At 33.0% G+C, this 25265-nt stretch overlaps 1 protein-coding gene across 3 annotated transcripts; it reads left to right on the forward strand.

Moving 5' to 3' along the window:
* The first annotated feature begins 741 nt into the window (after positions 1-741).
* On the forward strand, positions 742-5846 carry LRRTM4 (leucine rich repeat transmembrane neuronal 4). 3 transcript variants are annotated; one of them, XM_008073302.2, is made up of 3 exons: positions 742-1066; positions 1334-1484; positions 3254-5846. In XM_008073302.2, exons 2-3 carry the CDS (start codon positions 1481-1483, stop codon positions 4804-4806), a joined length of 1557 nt encoding a protein of 518 aa, XP_008071493.1. In that variant the 5' UTR covers positions 742-1066; positions 1334-1480; the 3' UTR covers positions 4807-5846. The 3 variants fall into 3 exon arrangements, with proteins under 3 accessions (XP_008071493.1, XP_008071492.1, XP_021562278.1); XM_021706603.1 differs by having other exon boundaries at positions 807-1066; positions 1404-1484; XM_008073301.2 differs by lacking the exon at positions 1334-1484.
* The last annotated feature ends 19419 nt before the right edge of the window (positions 5847-25265 follow it).

Here is a 25265-nt window from a genome sequence, read left to right on the forward strand (position 1 = left end):
AATTTTAGGAAAATACCATGGTGATAAGTAACTCAAGTGCTTTTGTTTCTCTAGAATTGCGCATTACAATAAGTGATTTGCATAATAAATAATTTGCATTCTAAATGTAAATGAGTTTAAGGAAAGTGACTACACTAAGAATGTCAAGCTGCAATTCTCATCTCCTAGTTGCCTTTACATATGGTAAGAGAGTATAGATGATAGCTAATTTAAGACTAAAAATGTAAACTTTTGGAAAGTAATGTTCCACACTGTTCAATAAAATGCACAAAATTGCAGGAGGTATTTTATTTTCCAAGGTTGAGAATTTAAAGATTGGACCTTTTAAATGTAACTATCTTAACAATTTGTCAAATTATATTACTCCCTTAGAGCATGATTGTTTCCTTATGTGGTTAGCTTTAAAAACGTAAATAAATAAAACAAACCAACACCAATGGCAACAATAAGTAACACTCAAATTTCAGACATTTCCATTATTTAAAAAAGATAATATATCCCTATGATATGTGCAGCAAAAAACCCCAAAAAAACAAAAACCAAAAATCAGGTCAGGCAACTTTTAAAAACTGCCAGTTGCATAACATTTAGAGAAGCAGCATTTTACTTAATATTTGGTATCATCAAAAGGAACTCCTTAGCATAAGCCTTTCTTAATTTATATTATTGGAGAGGGGGGAAAAAGTGATTCTGTGCCTTTAATTTCCCTTTCTGAGCGAGGAAAAGCTGCACACCACTGACAGGCTCACTTGTTCCCGTCTTTAATGTGCAATCTGTTTTCTCCAGCGGAGGGCACTCAGTGTATCACAAACTCAAGCATTAGCACCAACAAGCTCTGAGCATCATCAGTCTCTGGAAAGCCTTCTGAATTAGACAAGGGCTGCCTCTCAGCACAGCTACAAAACACTTTAAACCTGACCAGCTAAATGGATAAACCTAGCCTGCATAGCTTTTAAACTGGGGTCTCATACAGCACAGGAGGCCTACTTGCTTCAAGAATTGAAAATCCAGAGGATGAATTGCTTTATCTGGGAATGGCAAAAGCCAGCACAATAAGGAATGCCAGGTATTCTGAAGATTTCCTTTTTTTCCTCTCTTTTTACAGAGAAGTTGGTTACCTCCGAGATGGGCTGTAGCTCTTTTGCACAGATTGCCAATTACTGCTGATGGGTCTCTGGTGAATTACACAATGGTCCTCAGAGCCTAGAGGCCCTCCCCCTCCCCACCACCCCACCCCCACGGCTTCCTTTTTCCTACCCCCCCATCCCACCCCGTGCTGATTTTTTAAAAATATATATGTATATATATTTTTTGCCTGTCCTCTCCGGGGAAGTTTGTATGGGGCTACTAGCTCACATGCGGGATCAGAATGGTGTGAATGACAGCCGCACTGTGTCATGAAGGTGGTGGTGGTTTCAGCACGAGAGACCAAGTAAGAAGAAAGCTGAGAGAGGGGGGAAACGTTTTTGGATGACAAAGGATGGGTAAGTGAACTTTTGTTGTTTTCTTCTTAGCGAAGCTGATCCCCTTGGCTTCGTATCCTCAGTTGTGGCATTAGCTGATAAAAGACGGGGTAACAGGCAAAAAGCAGCAGCCTTTGAGTTTGCCAGTTGACTCACTATAGTTGCTATTATATTTTTAGATCATTTTCCTTTTTGCAGTGTTTTTTTTTAATCCATAAATGTATAACACGAACTTAAACAGACTCTGGAGAAATAGCTTTAAGACTGTCTCTGCCGTCTGCATATCCACAGCTTGGGAATTGAGCATGAGATAAATATTGTGTTTGCTTCTATTTCTTGGTAATATTAGCTATGCTTGTATTTCTGGTTGCTGTCAGGATGACTATTAACACTTTACTGAGTGTGTGGAGGGGTGGGGTCCTTACTTTATCAGAGGTTGCATAAGGGCTTGTTTTATCTTTGAAGCAGGATCCTGAACACAGCTTCCAAATTTCCAGCAGTCATTTGCCAGTCTTATTTTTTCAAGTGTGACTGGCTTCCCCCCCCCTCCTGTCTGGGAGAGCTGGAATGTATTTCAATGAGTCTGTGGCTGGCAAGAGGACAGAGAGCAAGATCGGATTTTAAATTTAAAAAAAAAAAAACTTAACTGTTTGAGAAGAAGGACGATTTTTAGATTAGGGGTTTGGTTGATTGCCTTTTGGTTGAAAAGATGAAATTTTCAGAAAAAAAAGAAACGGCATCACGTGTTTTTTTTTTTTTAATCATTAAGAAATAATAAGTCTACTGTTAACAGGGGAAAGAAGTCCCTTAACATGCAATGACTTGGAAATGCAGCATAAGTGCCAATAGATTGCACTTTGCAGGCTTTCAGAAGTTAATGGAGGTGGGGGAAAAAAAGGCAGCGAGATATTTGAGCAGGTCGGGATGGTGGAGAGGATAGTAGTCTGCTGTTTCTTTCCTTGTCTGCCTTCAAATTTGCAAAAGCAACTCTATTTAAAATAACAAGCTAATACTATACAAGGTTGTTTTGCATGTTTATGGAAATGTGTCATAAGAATTTGACAATCTCAACTTTGGTGTGTTCTCTGTTGTGAGTAGTTAGATGTCGTAGCCCCTGTGTCACTTGACAGGGATCTATGCTTATTAACAATTTGAGAGCACCTCAGACTCTTATTAGTCTTCATCCCGTGCTTCATTGGCTGCCTATACTAGTCTCAATGCTATTTTTTTCAGAGCTCATATGTTGCCATCCCATTATGCAATAAGTATACAATTTTAGGCAGGACAAACTTAGGTTACCTTGACAGCTCACTGAAGCTCTTTTGCCAAATCACAGTCTGTTTGCTCAATTAGGAAAGATGTACAAGTGTTGGGTTTACTAAGTTACATTTTTGCCCTTCTTGGAAGATACAGTGCACTTCCTATAGGTACCGTTGTTTGACACAGTGACTAGCCAAATATCACTGTTATTAAAATGTCGGCGTTCTGGGACGAGAAGGGCTCTGCCCCTTTCGGTGTCGAGGTATATAGAAACTCCTGAAACTCGAAAAGGCATTTTTTCCCCTTAGTTCTATGGCACTGTGGTGATCTCAAGATCAAGGAAGAAAGGATGCAACCTAAACAGCAAACATGCAACACTGAAGAAAATACTGCCTTACACGTTAAATGCATTGTCCTTAAATCAACTGTCCCATTCCTGCACTAGAGGAAATGCCCCGATATTGGTAAGCTGCTGGTGATTTATGTTAATAGCTTCACAATGTGCATCTGTCTTCTTTTTAATATCGTAGGTTTCCATTTAATTACGCAGCTGAAAGGCATGAGTGTGGTGCTGGTGCTACTTCCTACTCTGCTGCTTGTTATGCTCACGGGGGCTCAGAGAGCTTGCCCAAAGAACTGCAGATGTGATGGCAAAATTGTGTACTGTGAGTCTCACGCTTTCACAGATATCCCCGAGAACATTTCTGGAGGGTCACAAGGCTTATCATTAAGGTTCAACAGCATTCAGAAGCTCAAATCCAATCAGTTTGCCGGCCTTAACCAGCTTATATGGCTTTATCTTGACCATAATTATATTAGCTCAGTGGATGAAGATGCATTTCAAGGGATCCGTAGACTGAAAGAATTAATTCTGAGCTCCAACAAAATTACTTATCTGCACAATAAAACATTTCACCCCGTCCCCAATCTCCGCAATCTGGACCTCTCCTACAATAAGCTTCAGACATTGCAATCGGAACAATTTAAAGGCCTTCGGAAACTCATCATTTTGCACTTGAGATCTAACTCACTCAAGACTGTGCCCATAAGAGTTTTTCAAGATTGTCGGAATCTTGACTTTCTGGATTTGGGTTACAATCGTCTTCGAAGCTTGTCCCGAAATGCGTTTGCTGGCCTCTTAAAGTTAAAGGAGCTCCACTTGGAGCACAACCAGTTTTCCAAGATCAACTTTGCTCATTTTCCACGCCTCTTCAACCTCCGCTCGATTTACTTACAGTGGAACAGGATTCGCTCCATCAGCCAAGGCTTGACATGGACTTGGAGTTCCTTGCACAACTTGGATTTATCAGGAAATGACATCCAAGGAATTGAGCCGGGCACATTTAAATGCCTCCCTAACTTACAAAAATTGAACTTGGATTCCAACAAGCTCACCAACATCTCACAGGAAACTGTCAATGCATGGATATCATTAATATCCATCACCTTGTCCGGAAATATGTGGGAATGCAGTCGAAGCATCTGTCCTTTATATTACTGGCTTAAGAATTTCAAGGGAAATAAGGAAAGCACCATGATATGTGCAGGACCTAAGCACATCCAGGGTGAAAAGGTTAGTGATGCAGTGGAAACATATAATATCTGCTCTGATGTCCAGGTGGTCAACACAGAAAGATCACACCTGGTTCCCCAAACTCCCCAGAAGCCTTTTATCATCCCTAAGCCTACCATCTTTAAACCTGATTCTACCCAACCCGCTTTTGAAACACCAAGCCCTTCCCCAGGGTTTCAGATTCCTGGCACAGAGCAAGAGTATGAGCATGTTTCATTTCACAAAATTATTGCAGGGAGTGTGGCTCTGTTTCTCTCCGTGGCCATGATCCTCTTGGTGATCTATGTGTCTTGGAAACGCTACCCAGCCAGCATGAAACAATTCCAGCAACACTCTCTCATGAAGAGGCGGCGGAAAAAGGCCAGAGAGTCTGAAAGACAAATGAATTCCCCTCTACAGGAGTATTATGTAGACTACAAGCCTACAAACTCTGAGACCCTGGATATATCGGTTAATGGATCTGGGCCCTGCACATATACCATCTCTGGCTCCAGGGAATGTGAGGTATGAACCATGATCCTCCTAAAAGCATTTCTACTGCGGGGAAGGAGAGGTAAATGTTTGAAGCTGTAGAGGTGTCTCTAATCACTAGAAAGATTAATGACCCTTTGCTTTTGGGTTTTGCTTGGTGTGAAAGGTTGCTTAATTAAATTACAACCGCCAGGAAATTGACTGCTTTTTTTTTTTTTTAATGGTTGAAACTTGAAGGAAGTTCATTCAAGGATAAGTTGGAATAAAGCACTATGTTAAAACATCTGCTTTTTAACAGTTTGTATACAGGGGTTGGACTTCAAAACACACTTACAAACAAAACTCTTTTCATTCTGAAATTTATGTCTGGTTCTTAGTGTTTGACTTTTGTAATGGAGTACACAGAAGAAGGGGCCAGCTTAATTTAAAAATAAAGTGAGATTACCAAAATTCCAAGAGGTAACAAAGATTTAAACCAAAGAGCAATTTTCCCAAGGATTGATTTTGTTGTAAATTTTTAGTTTTAATTAAAGCAGGCAACAGGGCTCTCATACCCACATTACTTGCCATTTAGCTAACTATACCAGCATCAAGAATGTCAGAGGCCTACTGTGTAGTTATACCAGGTTTTTAAGGCTTCTTTCTTTTCCTTCTTTCCTTTTTTTATTCCTTTTCTTTCCTTCCTTCCTTCTCTCCTTCCTCTCCCTATTCCCTTTCTTTTTAATTAGTGGGACATAGATCACTTGGTAAAGGTTTTTAAAGTGCTGTGTTTAATCAGAATGAAACTTCAGTTTCATGCTTTGACTTTGTCCCTGGTAACTAAAATCAGGTCACAATGCTGTAGATGATTTAGTAATACCAAAATGACAGTCAGACAAGGACTGTTTGTCAGTATTGCTGTCATCTCCAAAAGAAATGATATGTATTCTTGTTAGACTTATATAGAAATTAAGTAATGCAAATATTTATAAATGAAAAGAGAGAAGTTTGAGTTCCGGGTACTTGCTTCTTTTGTAACAAAGGAAGGCATATATTTCGTGTGATATTATTTTTATTTTAATAAGAATAAGTTTGGACCCAGCTTCTGATTATTTAATTTTAAAGATCACTTGTAGGAACATGTTAATGAGTAGAAAAATAGTCACAAATTTCCAACCTGTTAATAAGTAATGCTGGATGTAAATTGTTCTTTTCTTGGTAAAGTTGATTATGATGTACAGAGACTGTGATAACCAAGGACTTGTTGCTGGAGTAAACTAGTAAAGAGAGGTTACGTTCTGGCAATATGCTGTTTCAGTATCTGATCTTAGATGATTACTTTTTCAAAAGAGAGTTTTAATGAGTACTTAAAGATATTGCCCTTTCTATTGCTAGTTATAACAGTTGGAAAATATAATTTGCTTTTTGATAGTATATACTCCAATCTTGCCATAGTCCTAAATGCAGATGCTAATGAAAATGTCTTCAGACAAAGCACTGAATTTGAAATAGTCTCCAACTCAATACAATTTAGATTATTGAACTGTTCTTCACAAAGTTTATTTTCTCCTTTTTTGTGTAACATTGAAAACAAAAGTAATCTCAGATAACAAATCTCTAAAAGAAAACTGTATAAGCAATTGCCCTTAAAAATTAAAGAGAATAAATGATTTTTCATAAAAGTCTTACAAAGCTTGATGTTTTTATTGTAGGCCCACATTTATAGAATATACTTGAATATTAGTAATACAGGTTCCTCCTATTTTATTCTGGGTTCTTCCTGTATTTTGTGACCCTTTTAAAGGTTAATAACATAAAAAGCAAATAAAAATCTGGGTCCATTAATTCAGTTTCTCTTCACTTTTGAAGAAGAATGTTGATTTCTATTTTTATGAATAACCAAAAAGGAAGATTCTTAAAGAAATAGAATTTGAGAACAAGAGTTCTAAAACTTTTCCATAAATCTTAAATTCCATAGATTATTCCTTAACAAATTCTAGGCATTGCCATGAGAGAGACAACATTAAAAGATGTTTTATTCGATAAAAATGTGTGTGTAAAACACATTTTGGTAGCGTATGTGTTATTAAGACTATGAAATTATGTGATATACTTTAAAGTCATGAACTTGCACTAGCATTGTTGGAAACAAGTGTTTTGTTAAGACTTTCAAAATGAAGGAGTTCTGTTAAAGATTGAAATGATGTTGGGTAAAAATGACAACACTCTTAAAGCAGATCAAACTCTCCCTGCCCTAAAATGTGGAAAGTGGTAGACTGTACAATTAAGATCATTATGTTCACTTGGAATAAGGAGAGGTGCAATAAAGCTATATTTAAATGAATATTAACTTGTCTTGAAAAACAAACATTGTGGCAGTCACCCCTCTTTTTGACAGGGTGTTTGGTGTATTTATAGGTGGATATAAAAAATGAGGAAAACCAAATTCTTATAAATTGCTATTAGGGAAAACTTAAGTTTTCCTCTTTTTTGTCATCAGAATGAAATTTCTCCTGTTGGGAAATAATGTTTTTTTTTTTGGAGAGAACTTCTCTACAAAATGAAGCCAAGAGAGGACAATTTGTCAAAGTATACAGTGTTTTAGGAAGTAGAGATATACTGAATTTTAGCCTGGTGTTGTTTGCACACATCTCACATATCAAATGGAAAACCATAAATACATTTATAATTTTGTGAAGTAGATTTTTTATAAATTAAAAACAACAAACTTGACCCAATAAAGCCATAAATGTTTAATTAGAAAACTTAGCACCCAATGCCAATTTTTCTAAGATAGTGCCTTGAACAAATACAAATAGCAGTAAATTAAAATTTCCACTTTCCACTTAACTTTATATTCAGTTACCATAACCTAAATATAGTTAAAATATTCATGATGTCTGTTTCATTTTTGAGGAAAAATACGTATGTTAAGATTACTTCCTAGATTGAGATCTGGGAACCACCACACAAATATAGCATGCAATTTTTAAATGAAACAATTTTGGCTCTATACTTTGCAAGTTTTAATTCTGAAAAGCCCATGTGCAAATACCATACTAATAAATTGTGAGATAATATTTTAATAACTTAGGCAGTAAAAATCACTCATATCTATAAAAGAGAAATAGAGTAGATAGTTATGAATAATTAATATGATGTATGGCACAAGTATAAGAGATACATACATCTCAATCATTATACTTGGAGTGACTCCGTGTGTTAGGTTGAACTGAACCATATAACTTTTCTGTCTTTAATAAGTACTCAAGAAAGAGAAGTTAAAACCAAAAGGATACAGCTTTGCTTGAAGCTTGGTAACATGTTATTACAAATAGAGAAAATTGTAACTATTTACTTTTGAAAATAGTTTGGTAAACTTTTCACAATTTTTTTTTTTTTTTTTTTTTTGAGTTGGAGTCTCACTCTGTCACCCAGACTGGAGTGCAGTGGCCGCTCCCGGCCACCGCAGCCTCGACCTGCTGGGCTCCGGTGATCCTTCTGCCTCAGCCTTCCAAGTAGCCGGAACTACAGGCATGCGCTACCAAGCCCGGCTGATTTTTTGATTTATTGTAGAGATGAGGTCTTGCTGCCCAGGCGGGTCTCGAACCCATGGGCTCAGGCAATCCACTCACCTCAGCCTCCCAAAGGCGTGGGATTACAGGCTGAGCCACCGAGCCCGGCAACTTTTCACAATTTTATCTCATTAAAATATTACAAGGATTATTATGCTACTTTATTCTGTATACCAAATTTTTTTCTTTGAGTTTGTAAAGAACAACATTTTGAATACCCTAATTCTTCTAGGATTTGTTTTCTCAACTGAAAATAGAAAGGAATCTTTATATGCTAGCCAATGTGAATACAGGGCAAAAGAGAATATTTCTAGTTTGTCTTTTACATTAAAAAATGAAATTGATGAAAAAGTAAAATGAATGAAATCTCTAAAGAGATTCTTCATCCAAAGTATTTTAAAGTTAAATAATTGAAATATGAAGTTTAATGATTCCATGATGCTAACAGTGCTGCCATTATGAAAATGGCAGTAAAGGTGACAGTGTAAGTATATATTTTCCAAATATTTTTGTTACAGTCCTCAAAATCAAGTAGAATAACAAAATATGTTAGTTGTCAGTATGGGGTTATGGTATTTCTTTCACTGTAATGCAGTGGGTGGTATAGACCATTTCTCATAGTAATTTACATTTATTGAATGTATTAGGTCAAGTTTAAATTAGGGATATAAGGTGGACTATTAACTTCTTTTGACACTTTAGAAATTGACATTTTGCAGTGTAATGAATGAATTTTAAAGGACTATAAAGCATAATACATGCTTAAAGAGGATTCTAAGTGAAGCAGATCCTGTGTCATTGAGTTTAGTTAACACTTTACCAATAAAAAGTTATAAAAAAAACAAACTTTATTTAGGTGGGTGACTACTACCATGTCATGGTAAAATGTTATAATTGAAACCATATTTTTATATTCAAATAGAATATTTGTGTGCATGTTTTGTATGAGTTTATATATATATATGTTTGTGTATATATGCATTATCTGTATGGGCATGTACATAGAGAGAAAGAGAGAGAATATAAATATTGTTCTATCAGAATAAATGTTCATTTTGATCATCTGAAATATTAGTCAAAAAAAATTGGGGTTACTAGTACCAGGATCTCTTAGTCAAGAACATAATTCTTATGGTAAATGTTTTAACATCTCTAAAAATTATAAGTATCTCACATCTACATAGTCTAAAATTCTCTTTAAGTCACAAAATTTAACATAATCAAGTCTGTATTTATATTATTTTGTCATTTTTTGATGTGACGTTGAGCTAATCACTTCATTTCCCTGTGACCCATGGCTTAAATGAATGTATTCAATTGGCACAATATTTCCCAACACAAATCTTCAGATTAATATAAACTCTGTAAAATTTCTATGGTCATTCTCAGGACTAAAAAAAGCAAGATGAGATATGAAGACAAAATTGAGCTATTGATACTCATTCGTAATAAAAAGAAAGAACTTCTTGGGTTATTAAAAATCTGATGTTCAGGTAAACAGCCATAAGATTTCTTTCTACTTGAGGGGAAAAGGTGTAACACACACACACACACACACACACACACGGATAAGCACATGCGTGCATACTCCCATACATATATATGTCTTTTACATTCTACCAAATAACTTATCTTGAGAGCACTTAAAACTATGACTTCTTTTTAAAACATTGATTGCCTGAATTGATCTGATTAAAATCTATTTGTGAATAGAATTTTCATTAGAATTTTCAAATGATAGTAGAGTGACAGCTGCCAAAAAGTCTGACATGGCTAATTTAGGAAAGATTTTAAACTGACATTAAATGGTCCAATTTTTTTCCCTAGAATTAACTGGTATTAACGTCTCATGGACAAGCTTTTAATACTTGGTTGCTCGTTAAGACTGCAAGCTTAGCAGTCTGAATGCAGGCTTAGGAATGTGTAGCTTTGGAAACACACAGTAATGGTCACGTTATACCAGACTCTTTCTTCTTGGGACTTTTTCTATATTCAGTAAAATCTAATCATCTCTAGTTCTTCTTAAGCATTTTGCATTATTTTATGCTTTAGAAGTTGCTCAGTAATATTATCGTTGGGGACTTGGTGACTCATCTGAATTTTCATGTCTCTAGAGTTTCGTGATTCACTAAATCAATGTAAAATAGTGGCAACCTGTATATCACTAGACAACTGGGAGCTTTGAAAAATTGGTATGTCTTTTGATCAGTGAAAATCACGAAGTGATGTTGAATATGCTTTAAAAATTAAAATTGCTTTTTATAGTATCAGAAGAACCATCATTCACGAAGTCAGCTTAATAAAAATCTCAATATTCTTAAAAAGAAAAAGAAATTATGGAACTATTTTTCTCATGTACTCCATAAACTATTAAAATGGTAACTATAAGTTAAGAAAGGATGTGAAAAAGCACAGTATCTCCTAAGGTATCAAAACAATTGGCTTTTTAATAAACACCTGCTTGCAATTGCTAGTTATGTACAAAGGTTATGTATTTAAAATCCTGCTAAAGAATTTTAAAAAAATATTTTCACTGCCAAGAAAAATTAAAGTCTAAGCAAACATAACTACAGGAAATTAGCCCTTTAAAAGTAAAGCTGACTGACACGGCATGCCTACAGCCCCAGTTGCTTAGGGGAGACTGAAGTGGGAGGATCACTTGAGCCCATGAGTTCAAGAATGTTGTGCTCTCTAATTGCACCTGTGAATAGCCATGGCTTTTCAGCATGGGCAACATTGTGAGATTCTGTCTCTGAAATATTAAAATAAATAAATGAATAAATAAGTAAATAAGTAAATAAATAAATTAAAAGACTTTATTTAAAAGTGTGTAAACTTTGACTTCCAACCAAATGTATACATTGTAATATTTATAAACATAGATTTTGACAATAAAATGACAGCGGAGGTAATACACATTAATAAAACCTTTTTAAAATGGTGAGACTATAAACAATTCGGAAATATTTTGTCGGAAAATTCTGAAAACACATGACTAAAAGGAAACGCTGAATACAAACTGATACCTGAATACAAATGGATATCAAAAGAATAAAAAAGCAAATACATAACTAAATAAAGTTATGGTATTTAGCATTATTGTTTGTACATGGAAAGAAAATAGGCTAATATTTTAAGGCTATATAAATGATATCCTTAATTATAAATATGAAAGTAACTTTGAGATATTATTAAAACAGTCATATACAAGCACCCATGTACACTATATACTTATTTCAAAAATACTGAAATGTATATTGAACACACACAGTAGAATAATGCATTTTACTTTTGAATAGACACAGTTTTGTACTCACTTTGTTCATTGTGATTGTTTCAAAAGTAAATATTTGTGGGAAATACTCAAAAAGAAATTTAAAGACCTAAAAATAAATTCCTCTGTCATTGCCTCAGTTTACTATGATTGTTTACTAAATTTTGAGATGTCCTTATCACCATGTCTTGGAAAGTGTGTTCTCTTCTTTACCTCATTTTTTGATCAATTTGTTTACTAAATTCTCGGATTTCAGAGTCAGGTGAGAAAATGTAATTATTAAGTCAGGAAGAAGTGTCATCCTTTTTTTTTAAACACAAATTCTCTTAGTGAAAGACATTAAGATGCAGTGAACAGTTTTTAATTGCAGGTTTTTAAAAGAAAATTATAAGGTAAAGGGAAAGTAACTCTAACCTCAAAACTTCTGAGAAAAAAGTTATAATTTTAATTTTTACTCAATATTTTCATGATTTGAATCTTCAAATCTCATTGATTTTAAAACTAAAAATGTATTAATTTTTAACATTTTAGATGTTCCAAAACAGACAAGTTAAGATGAATATAGGTGGGTTATTTAAGAGAAATCTTTTTTTTTTTTTAGGATCTAAATAAGTGAAATGTATACTTCAGAATAAGAATATATAGAGTTATGGATTAATTCTGTTTGGGTGGAACTTTTAAAGTAAAAACAAAACTATATGGACACTAATTTTGGAATAGCAAATGAAATGGCAAAAGGAAAAATGTCTAAAGACATTTTATTGTGAAAAGGCAATGCTACTTAACGCATATTTACTGTATATTTTCACCTTAAAGAAATAACAATTGTTTAGCTGCCTTGCTTTAAAACCAAATGTCATAAAATAAAGCATTGATATGGCACTGATTTTATTAAGACAAACAGAAACTGTCTTTCAGTATAAATTCCGTCCTTCTTTTCATTTCTTTCCTGCTCCCTCAAGTCACATTTACTGAACGTAGCTTCCTTCATTTGTTCTTGAAGATTTATATATTTGAGTTATTAAGAATTGTTAAAAGTTGATTTATTGTTTCCTTTGACTCATATTCAATATATTTTTGTTCAAATGACACATTTAAAAATATTGCTTGTTTGTGTCTTCATGCATTGGATCAGGATGCATTTCACTCTTTATTACTTTGACATTTACATTTTTAAATTGACGCCAACTATTGTCAGTTGTTTCTTATTAGACTTAAAAAAATAATGGAAATATAAAATAATTATGCCTGAGTGTTTCTTGGTATGATCATCATAGATGAAAAATTGATATTTTCTTCTGTGTTTATAGATCTGTAAAAGTAATAGCAGAGAGGTCAGCCTTGAAGTTCTTTAGGTTGATGGTCAAACCACAGCATGGACCAATATTGCCTTGGTCCAGTGGTTAGATCAAGAGGTGAAAAAGAGGTCTCAAATTTGAAACTGACTCACTTTACTTCTTTAATATTGGACAAGTAAATATATATCTGACCTTTCTGTGATACACTTTAAAAAAATCTATTGAACTAGGATAATATCTTTCCAGTTAATTTGCTGAAATGATTAATGAGGTACTACTTGAAAACCACTCTGAACTCTTCCATAATAAGTTTCAGTGTAAATATAAATGATCATGAACCATAAGTCCTACTGTCTACTGAAAAATGCAAAATACAATGTAGCTGTATTATTTTCATTGTTATTATTAGTTATAATGATGGTTATAATACTCCCTGATGTAGAAACAAGTGTTGTGGTTACATTTTTACTAAAGTGAATAATAAACCTGACCTTTCAGTCCCTTGTCTGAGCTGTAATTTAGTTTGGATATTAGACCTGGTAATATTTAATAATACCCCAGGATTTGTAAAGTACTCCCTTGGCTGAATACTGTATTCACCTTTCAAAGAAAAGAGCATTTATTATTATTTTATTGGCACTAACTGTAGAAGAAAGTGTTACAGAAACGACTTATAAATTCCCATTGTCATCAAGTATTATACTTCAGTTCATTTTCTTAACAAGTGGAAGCAGTTTTAATTCCCCAAGTATTTATGCCTTACAAATGAGCATCTTCAACAATATGTAAAATAATCCTTAAGAAATTAAATGATTTCAAGACTAACTAATATTTCTCTAGCATATATATATATGTGGTGTGTATGTATATATATATATGTGTGTGTGTAATTTAGTGCTTTAACGTGTATAAGTATATTGGTTAAATATAATCTGTGTTCTTATTTTTTGCAGAAATACATATTGCATCATTCTTATTTCTGTCCTCATACTGTAATATATATTAAGGTTAAATGCATTTTTTAAGTCTTCCAGTGGAATATTTCCTATAATACTATTGTGTGCTATGAAACAAGAGAGGGTATGACTCATACTAGTCTTTAACAAAAAACACACTCCATACAGAACAAAAAGACAAACTGATAATGTTATCTTTGCTTGAGAAAACAAGTAATTGGAACAGCAGAATTACTCCAGTGTAAGGATTCTGACAGTTGCTGAGTATGTCTGTTCCAATTATGTATTGTGGAACTGGGGAAGTAACCACCAGTTGGATTCTCTGGACTCACTGTGAGGTGGACCTGAACTTACAATTTTATTCCTCGCCTGACCTCCTTAAGTCCTTACACTGACTGGAGGATCACAGTGATGTTTTGGATGTCCAAGAATTAGTGTCAGTTCAGAGTTAGTGTACAGTGATTCCCATACATCTGATTGCTTCACATTCACCTATGCATATTGGTAAATAGCTGTAGATTACACTGGGGAAGACTGGGAGAAAGATTAACATTATAATATTAAAATTTATAAATTATTGGTATTGTAGCAGGGTCTTTCCTCAATGGGATCTGGCCAGTCTTTCATTCAGTGGATTCTGGGTCTGTAAAGTGACTCAAGTCTGGGAATTTATTGTGGGGCTGTGACTCTCTGCAGGTCGTTCAAGTTAGATTTCTGTTCACTTGACCTAGAACCCTTCCCCTTAGGCAGCTCAAGTAAGAATTCAGACTGCCCATGCTCTTTTCTAAGGGCACCATGATCAACTAGTCAGCATCAGTTCTTTTGTAAATTGGACTATTCTGATTACTTCTTTGACTTTGCTATCATTATGATAATAAGGCTCACCTTGTCTTTAGTGATTAAGTGCTAATACAAGGCTTGTGGCACCCTGGGATTGTACTATTTTTTTCATTGCATTTAGGGATTCCAGTTTGTTAGTAGATATTATCACTATAACTTGTGAACGATAGAGAAAAGCAGCTTTTTTCAACCACTTTTCCTACTTCCTCTTGAGAGATGGTCTATAATACTCTAACCAGAATTTCTTTCTTTTCTTTTTTAACGTTTGGTAAATGCTGTTTAGATATCAATCTTGAATCTTGAGAAATAAAAGAAATTAAAATGTAAATATGTTATTAATCTTTTGCAAATCATAATCATTTTGGTTCTCTGTCAACTGGAGGTGTCTTTTCTTCAAATTACTGGAAGATAAAAGATGACTTGAAATCAATATTCCCATTTCTTCTTCAATTTTGGCATAACATATTCCTTGAGAATGTATATATGATTCTCCAACAAAATATGAAGATTAACAAGGATCATTGGTTTAGAACAAAGATAGCATTCATTCTCTTTCTCACTGTATTTTTTACTGAAAATGTATTAAAACAAATGATTAATTACATAAGGAAATATACTACTCTATGATGTTTCAGATCTTTTCTATTCTACTTCTACTAAATAATTAGATGCAGATTATGCTGAAATATGGTCAAGTAGAATTGTATGTATCAGCCTGATGCATTTTATTCTTCACTATTTTCTAGTTCTAAAATAAACAAATACTTCTGTAGGAAATACTTTGAAGTTGTTTATTAAAAAAAATTAAAATGTTGCCAAAAATTCTGAGATGCAGAGATAATACTTTAACAATTCTGGTACATTGCTTCTACCATATGCACAGGTATGTGGGTGTGACTTTTATACAAAATTAATTTGATATTAGAAACTGTATTTATACATTTGCATACTGTTACTTTAACATTCAATTTTTGTAACAATAGGACCACTTTTTAAAAATATGCATCTTTGAATGTACGTCCCAAAGATATGTCATATTTTACCTCAGCTTCTTTGTTTTGCTGGGACATTTGTGGGACTTCATTTTACTGTCAAGAATTTTTTTTAAAATTATTTCCTCATGTAGATACATTCCCAAAGAGAAAATACATGACCGGAAAGAATGAAAAATTTAATCTTTTTTGCTTATATTGCCACATTTCCCTCACAAAAATACATACCTTTTAAAAATAGTTTTTTAGATGGCCGCATACATTGTACAAGAGTTTCCATTTTCCCATATATACACCAACATTATTTATTATTTCTTTTTTCAACAAGTTGACATGTTATTTTTATAGCATTTAAACTTTCCATCTTTGGCTTTAGTGTAGTAGAGTCCTTTTTTTCACATTTTGTATTACTGGATTTTTTTTATCTTGAAATATGGCATAGGAACAATGAGATCAACAATAATGACAGTTTTTAAAATAATGTTTGCTTACATTGCTTTTATTTTGAAAAGGACTTTCTCATCCTATGCATGGTAAACATTCCCTATGTTTTGATCATTTCCTCTATAGTTTTATTTTTATATTTAATACTTAAATCTACCTAAAATATACTTTAGTGTATCATGTACAATAGAGAACTAACATGTTTTTCCACTAAAAAATTATATTTTTCCAGCATACTTTACTAAATAATAATGTGAAATTTTCATACATCCAGGTCATTCTTGTGTTTTTGATACTCTGCCCATGGATTCACTCTATTCTTATGTTGCAACCATATTTTCAAAAACCACTATAGTTTTTTAATATATTTTAAGTTTTATAAATAAGTGCCTTTGCTCCAGCCACTGAATTCCACATCTAGTTCTTAAAAATTATCTTTTTTCTTTTTGCTGTTTTTATTTGAAATAAAATTTTGCAACCTGCTCTCTATTCCCTGAGCATACACATATGGTATTTTGACTAGGATTATGTGAATCTATGAATCAATTTGAAAATAATTGAAATCTCTACAGTTGTCAAAAGGAAACAGTATGAAAAATATTTCCATAGAGCTCTATTTATATCACCCCTTTTTTGTGTCCCCAATAAGGATGAGTTGATTTGCTTTAGTTTGAAATTTTGCTACAGATATTATAATACAATAGATATGTCTATCAAAGTTAGAAACAAAAATATATATATATGTTTATGTACATCAATAGTTTGATTATATTTGTTAATTTTAATAGGCTAATTCTTCTGCAATTTCTAGTTTAAAATGATCTTGTAAAACTCAATGTATATTTTCTTTTCTCTAATAGTAATATTTGGTATTTATTTATAATTCTATATTCTATTGACAGAATTTTCCAGAATAATATTAAACAATTATGGTAACTTGGAGCAACTATTTTTGTTCCTAACTTTGATAGAACTATTTACTGTATATTTCTTTATCTTTTCGTTTATGTATTAAATGAAAATATACCTATACTAGTACATGGTAACACCGGACTTAAATTTTATACTAGTAGATGAAACACTTCCTTTTAGAAAAAGTTTACTTATCACAATTATCATAAATATAGTCTCATTTATAAAATGCATATTTATCAGAATGAACACTACATTTTGCTGAATGGAATTTTAGCATTTTTGGAGGCATTATTCCTCCCACACTTGGGTTTTTAATTTTAGAAATTATATATTTTTATTACCTAATAGTAAATGTTTGCATTTCTAGAATAAATTTTGTTTGTATCACATTATTTTCAGATCGGCTGTCATCGAGTTTATTTTTATTTGGCTTATAATTTTAGATCATCTTGTAATTAGTAAGGGGCCTTGATATTGTACTCTCTTTTTTTTTTCATTTTAAAGATGTGGGGTGACGTTCAGGATTAGGTATGCAAGTGGTCATCATACAGGTAAAGTTTGGGCCTCCCTTTATTTTCCACCTTGCCTGGTAGGGAGGTACAGTTAATAATTTCTCTTTTTCTGGTTTTGAAATGGTTAAAATAGTATGGAAATTATTTTTTTCCTTGAAATGCATAAAACATTCACTGAAAATTGTCTTGTAGAGTGCCTTCTTGGATATAACACTGAGAAAACATTATAAATCTTTGCCTTTTTTGTCATTGAACCAGAATGTTAAATTATAGTTCCTAGAAAAACACACATTTTTTTGAAAATTTAGCATGCATAATGATTTGTTGTATGTAAGAATTACTCTTAAATATATGTGCCAGTCATATATTTATTCATTCAATCACTATTCATAGTGAACTACCATGGTAGAAACTTTAAATGAGACATTTGAGCTCCTTGAATCCGTATTCTTATAAACCAGAATAAAATTGTTAGATCATTAGAGGTATTTTTTTCCCTTAAGATTGTAAACTCCTTACAGATGTACAATTTCTTTAGTCTTACTTTTTGTGTTGGTTTTGTTAATTTATCCATGTGTGTAATAGCTAAAGATCTTCAGATTTACTGACTATTTAGAAAGAACTTTTGGGAAATTATCTTCAAACTAAAGGGAATTATATCAATTTTCTACTTCTCAGGGTGTAACACTGCCTATATCTCCACCAACCCTCTCTCACATTAAGTAATTTTACCTTATCAGTTAACTTTCATTTCCTTATATAGTCAGATTATTTCTTTGATCTGGATCAGGAGTCAGCAAACTATTTCTGTAAAGAACCAGATAGTAAATATTTTAGACTTTATGGTCCATATGGTCTCTGTCACAACAATTTTGTCACTGCAGCACAAACACAGCCATAGAAAATATGTAAAAGATGAGTACACCTGTGTCCCATAAAACCTTATTTACAAAAATAGGTAGCAAGCTGTATTTAGCTCATGTCTTAGAGTTTGCTGACCCTAATCTATATCATCTGCACAGGCTTTCAAACATACTTGAGTATACTAACTACTCAAAAAAACCCTAAAACAAAACAGAAATTTCTTCTAGCCTGAAATTCTCGTGTGTCACTGCCCTGTCTTATTCTTCCCTTTCATGGAAAATATTTTCAAAATATTTGACACCAGTCTACTTCTCCCCATCAATGACTAAATGCTGCAATGTACGCGAGAGCATTTCAAGCCATCAAAATAGCTCTTGCTAAACTTGTCAGTATCACCACTAAATCTGATAACTTTTTTATTCTTTGCTTTACTTTTATAGTTCAATAACATTTAACACTTGCCTTTTCTTTCGCCTTCAAATATTTTCCTCCCTGAGTGTCGATATGTGGGATCATTTCTTCTTCATTTCAGCATGCTACTTTTTCATATTTTTGTAAGCTCAAATTCCTCTACCAGAAATGATTTATGACTGCACCCTTGCCTCTCCTATTCCACTATATTCATTCTTTCACACGCTCTCTCTCTCATCTTATTTACATATACATAATATACTGCTATTTATTTACTATAGATAAACAAGCTATTTCTCTGTTGTTGGACCTCTCCTGCGCTTCCCACATGTGTACTCATTTTTTTATTTGACAACTGAATTTAAGTGTTTGAGATACCTTAAGCCTATTTCCAGAAGTAAACCATAATCTTTCTTTTACATCTTTTTCTTCCCATGTTTCTTGTCTTATGAATGAAGCTCTCCATTTTTGGCAAGTCAGAATCTTAGAAATTATTGTTTGCAACAGCTTTACCTTCACACTCTATAAGCAATCTGCCATGAAGTTCTATTGATTTTACCTCCTAGATATCACTCAAATTCATCCAATATCTCTGTATCTATATATCTCAATATCTAAGCTAGCATCATCATTCATCCTGCTTAATCCTGTTCCTTTGGATTTATTTTCTATACAGCAGACAGGGTACATCTTTCAGAACAAAAGATGATCATGTTACCCTCATTCTTTATTCATTTGAAGCACTATAGTAGAGTTCTATTGTTCATAGAATTAGAGCTAAAACCCTTAACATAACCTGAAAAAATCCTGAATAACCTGGCCTGCCTTCACAGATTCTCACATTACACCCTCCTTTCTCATCAATCTGCATCCAAGGATGCCCCATACTCTCTGTACTGTCCTCTTCTTCGTTTTTTTTTTTTTTTTTTGAGTTGGAGTCTCACTCTGTCATGCTGGCTGGAGGGCAGTGACATGCTCCTGGCCACTGCAGCTTGACCTGCTGGGCTCAGGTGATCCTTCCACCTCAGCCTTCCAAGTAGCTGGAACTACAGGCACTCACCACCATGCCAGCTGAACTGTCCTCTTTTTTTTTTGTCCCTCTTATTGTTGTGCTTCCTCCTTGGACATCTTAGTATAAGCCCAGCCCTAGATTGTCATTCACCTTGATCTAGTTAATTCTCATTCACTGCAGTCTCAGAAAGCCATTACAGAAATCCTTGTATGGTTAAACCACCCTGTTTTACTCTTGCTTACCACCATTTAATATCCTATTTGACATTACCCAAGTTGAGATTACCCCTTCTTTTTCATATAGTTTAATTAATATCTGGTTATCCTACTTGAATCTAATTTATCCAAGAGAAGGTAATATATGTCTGTTTGTGTTGGACATTATGACTCCAAGGCCTCACTTCTTCTCATGTGTTTCATAGAAGCTTAATAGATACTTACTGAAAAAATAAATAACTGCATTTGCAAATTTTACTTTTAAAAATTCTGCTTTTTAAAGATAATTTTATCTCTTTGAAAAGTTTCTTTATAAATTTTTATCTGAAAAATTGGTAAATGTATCTCATTATTTAAAGTTCAAATCTATAGATTAGCTTTAGGGTATAGATTTTAGTATGGTCTGTTTTTTAATATGCATTTTTTTCTCACAGCCTTTTATCATTAATATAACATCTTATTATACAAGCTTATGTTCAAGATGAGAAGACACATAAGACTAAAACCAAAAAAAACTTAAAAAAATTTTATACCATTTTTCTAGCATGTGTATATGCATTATTATTATACAAGAATAGTTATGTAAGCAAATAGTTTATAATCTGCCACTTTTACTTACTATATACTGTGATCACATTTATGCATCAGTAAGCATTCTTCTACACATAATTTTAGTTAGTAGATAATATTTTTTTATTGTACATGGGTTACAGTTTTATTGGCGGCATCAAAATTTTGGGGATAAAAAAATTTAAGATGATAATTTTGCACTTATGTTATTCCCAATATGCTTAATGATTAACAATTTATAGTGATATTTCAATTTATTTTCTCACCTCAACATTAAAGAAATTTTATTTCAGTGATCTGTCCTAATTAAGATCAAATTATATTTTTTTTTAATATTCACGACTTTGGTTAATGACACATGCAATTTCTTACATTTATTTGACCTTTTGTATTTTTTAATTTTTGTCTTTCATGTTTGTTTTCTTTGCCTGTTTATAATTTTATTAACCTGTAATAGGTTATAATGTCATTTATTAATACTTTAGCTTTTATAAACATTCCAAATTGTTTTTCTCAGAGCTTGCCATTTGGCTTTTAATTAGTTTAGAAGGGATTTTGACTGTATAATTAGAAAATTAATTTCACGTTTACATAAATAATTCTGTTTTATTTTATTGTTTCTGCCTTTATTTTGTGGCACAAATCTTCTCTCTGGAAAATAGTAAATAATTATTCTTTTTTATTTTCTTCTGATAGTTTCATGCTTTTTATTTGCATGCAAATCATTAATTCAACTGACTAACTTTTTATTGTCAAACATTGTACCTAGTTTTCTAAATTCATGTCATTTAATTAAAGCTATAACACTTTATATTTATTAACTTATAAAGCATTAAGTACTTCTTTATAAATACATATGTTAGCATTTTAATGCATATATATTTATGTGTTACGTGTATGGATTATGTATTCATATATATGTTTCCATATATACAGATATATATATGAAAACACATGCTCTTTTATTAAAATATTTATTTGTTGGTGCTTTTGACATACTACTAAATTAATCTAATAGGTTAAGTTATGTTTCATTATTCTTGTTTAGAAACATTTCTGGTTATTTTTCCGTCCAGGTATATTTAATCATAAAATTATACAGATATATAATTATATGATTACACAGATGAAAGTGATTCTTTTCCACTATCTTGTTTTCTGTTGCTTTTTATCTTCTCCAGAAATATATTCTAGAAATAAATCATTGTTAACTCTTCATTCTGTATTATTCTGAATATATTCTGTGCATATATAAATGAATACAGTTTTCTTCTCAAATAATATTATACAAGCTATACTGATCTAAATTCTGTTTGTATGCTTTTGGATTTGTTTGTTTTACATAATATATTTGGACATTTTCCGGTTACAGTGAATAAAGATCTCTACCTCTTTGTTTTTAATTTATTAAAATGGTTCTCTAGTGGTAGACAAGTGAGGTGTTTGAAGATATTGAAATGAACTTTAGGTTATGTCCATACCCTAATAAAATGTCTTTGATACATTTATTGGAATTGTGTTATTTTTTTTAAAAAGTCTGGAGCAAATGAATATCTTTTAAATTCTAAATCTTTCACCTTGAGGTATGATAAAACTATGATTTTCATTTATGAATCAAGGTACAGTAGAATACTACAATATAGGAGAAAAAATCTTTTTAAATAATCACAAATTATTTTATGATTTTTGTTCTTACTATGAATAGAATACATTTTTCTTTTTTAAAATTTTTATTTTTTTGATGTTTTGTAATGCAGATTTTTTGGTTGCATGGTTGTATCCTTTATTGTGACCATTACAACCAGAAATAATAATATACCAAATACTAATTCCAATTGCATTTCAAGTTTTTAAAGTTTAATAAATAACACATACTTTATTTTATTCATTCTTTCCTGCCCACCCATGCTGTTCAAATTCATATTCTTTATTATTTTATTGATCAAACTTCTGAAATGGTATTGATCAATTATGAAGCTCTAAGAATGCTCAATAACTTTCTCCTCACTCACCTCCACTGTGATACTGAGGAGGAAAAACATTACTTTGGATTCCTCAAGCCAAGAACATAGAGCATTCAAAGTGATGAACAAATGTTAACAACTGGTAACAAGACTCTTCTGCAGAAAAAGTATGCATTAAAGTGGCCAGGCAGCTACCCCCAATTGTGAATGTTCTTACCTAGGGGAGGTAGACTTAGAAAACTGCTCTAAGCTACAAAAAGAGATATTGTTTTCTTCTTTGATATCTTTTATTGAGCTTCCTCTAGCTCCTATAATCTCTGAAGTGGCAAGAACAAGAAAACCAAAATAAGCACATTTTTAAAAAGGTGCTCTGTTTAAATGTGACCATGGGTTACACTGAATCAAGCCTAAGCAGACTCATAAAGCTTCCAGGGCAGGAGAGGTAAGTAGTATAGATGGTACGTGAAACAGCATGCATAAATTGAGGATTATTAACCAGTGGTGCCTATAGAAACCTACCACTTGCATAATGTCTATGAAGGCATTTCAAATTTTAACACTGTTCTGGATAAATAGAAAGAGGTTTCTTTGAAAGTTCTTCTGTGACCATCTAGAGAGACTGGCTCTGGGCTTTGAAGGGTTGAAAGTAGTCTGTGATTCACATGTTGTTCATTCCAGTTTAACAAAGACAGAGTTAGGAGAAAAATTATCATGGAACTAGGCATCTAATGAAGCTTATTTTGAATTCTTTATTCCGGCCATGCCTTTTTCTCTTTGCATCCCAGAGACAAGATTAACATCTGATATACCTGGGTAGGCTCAGGTAAGTGTTTAGAGAACTGGGATCAGGAAAATGTTTCCTCAGGTACTTATAAATGCTGAGGCAGCTCTACATCCCACTGACACATATTTATACAAACAAAACAAAACCTCTGAGGTAGGAAATCATGTAGCAAAGGTTTTCCCAATTTCCACACTAATGACATTTTGGGTTAGATAATCTCTGTCCTAAGCATGGTAGGAAATATGCGCGGCCTTTTTCCATAGTCACCAGTATCAATCCCCACCTTCCAACTGTGACAACCAAAAATGTCTCCAGATATTGCCAAATAACCCCTCAAGGAAGCAAAAGCAAAATAATTTTCATGGTTGAAAATCTCTAATATAGAATCTGGTCTTGGAAAGACCAAGAATGCATTTTTTTAGTCAAAGAAGATTCACTGACAGTTCTAAAATGTAGGAGTTGGATGTCCTATATAGGAACCAAGGTACCTTTTAGAGGTAAACACAGGCTCACTTCCAAATTGAGAGAATTTCTGTGTGCATTTAACAAAGTGATATCAGGAATTTTTTGATGATGTGGATGGTATGCTTCACTTGTTAAGGTTGACGGACTGACAGGTTACTACAGATAAAAACAATAACAGTCCTATTCCAGGAGAGACTGAGAAAAGTAAATGAATGCTTTTCTTGCCACCGTAGCGGTACTTAGGCCAAGAGAATTGTCAATGAGGCAAGGCAATGTTGGGAGAAGTACATGGTTGAAAAAATACATTATCCCACAGGGTGACTTGAGTAATCAGATTTGGTGAATGCACATAGCAACAACCACACCTAAGAATATTTAATGTCCAGTTGGGCATCTGTGAATTTAGGACTATGACTTTACTTGTTTGCCTGTTACATATGTGGAAAGAGGAGTGACCCTAGTAAGAGAGTTCTTGTACTCAGTTCAGCATTGGAAATCTGGCAAAAGAAGAGTCAAGGGGAAAACTCAGAAGCAAATAAATGGTTTTGAACACATCAGATGAAAATGTGCAGAAGGGAACAAGCCTCAGGAAAATTTGGAGTCTGGCAGAGATACTTCTGCAATTTTCTGCACTCTAAGAAGACAGTTTTTTAGATGACATGCTCTATTGGAGGAAGCAATTTTCACGGATGGTAGAACTTCCCTCTATTATATGGGAAAGATATGGTTAAACTCTTGATGAAAGATTTCTTCCAATTGAGTTTCGGGCTCACAGGCAATGAAATCTGAACAAATCTGAACAAATGCCATAGACTGACATGGAAAGGCTGAAATTAAAAAGAAAAATCATATTTTTTCCTTCTCTCTTTAGAAACACTTTGAAGCCTAAATGACCTGGGCTCAAATGCTAGCCCTGCCAGGCTTAGCTCTGGCATCACAGGCAGACTATGTAGCTTATGTCAACCTGTTTGCTTATCTACAAAAAAAGGATTCTCTCTGTACTTTATAGGGTGATGTGAAGACATCATGTCCTCGTGAAGTAAAGAACATTATGTCTCTGATGCATAGTGAGTGCTCCTAAAATATGATAGCTATTATTGTGATATTGTTATTCTGCTTGTAATGCCCTACGCCAAATATCACTGATTTTCTATTTCACTATTACTGTTATCATCTAATTGTTCCTAGAATAGAATATGTGTTCTGGAATATGCTATTTTATATGACAAATAAGATTTATATATGTAATTTTATCAAATGTACATATATACATATAGGCATATATATGTATGCATGTATGTATTATATTTGTATATATATGCATACCTATATGCATATAGTATAGTGTATCTGTGAATGTAGATGTATATTTGAACTTAAGACATTTATCTCCCTGAATCCTTGAAGCTATAGAAAAGTGTGACGTGA

The sequence above is a fragment of the Carlito syrichta genome, unplaced genomic scaffold, assembly GCF_000164805.1.
Source record: "Carlito syrichta isolate Samal-C Ts95f unplaced genomic scaffold, Tarsius_syrichta-2.0.1 Scaffold315816, whole genome shotgun sequence".
Lineage (NCBI taxonomy): Eukaryota > Metazoa > Chordata > Mammalia > Primates > Tarsiidae > Carlito > Carlito syrichta.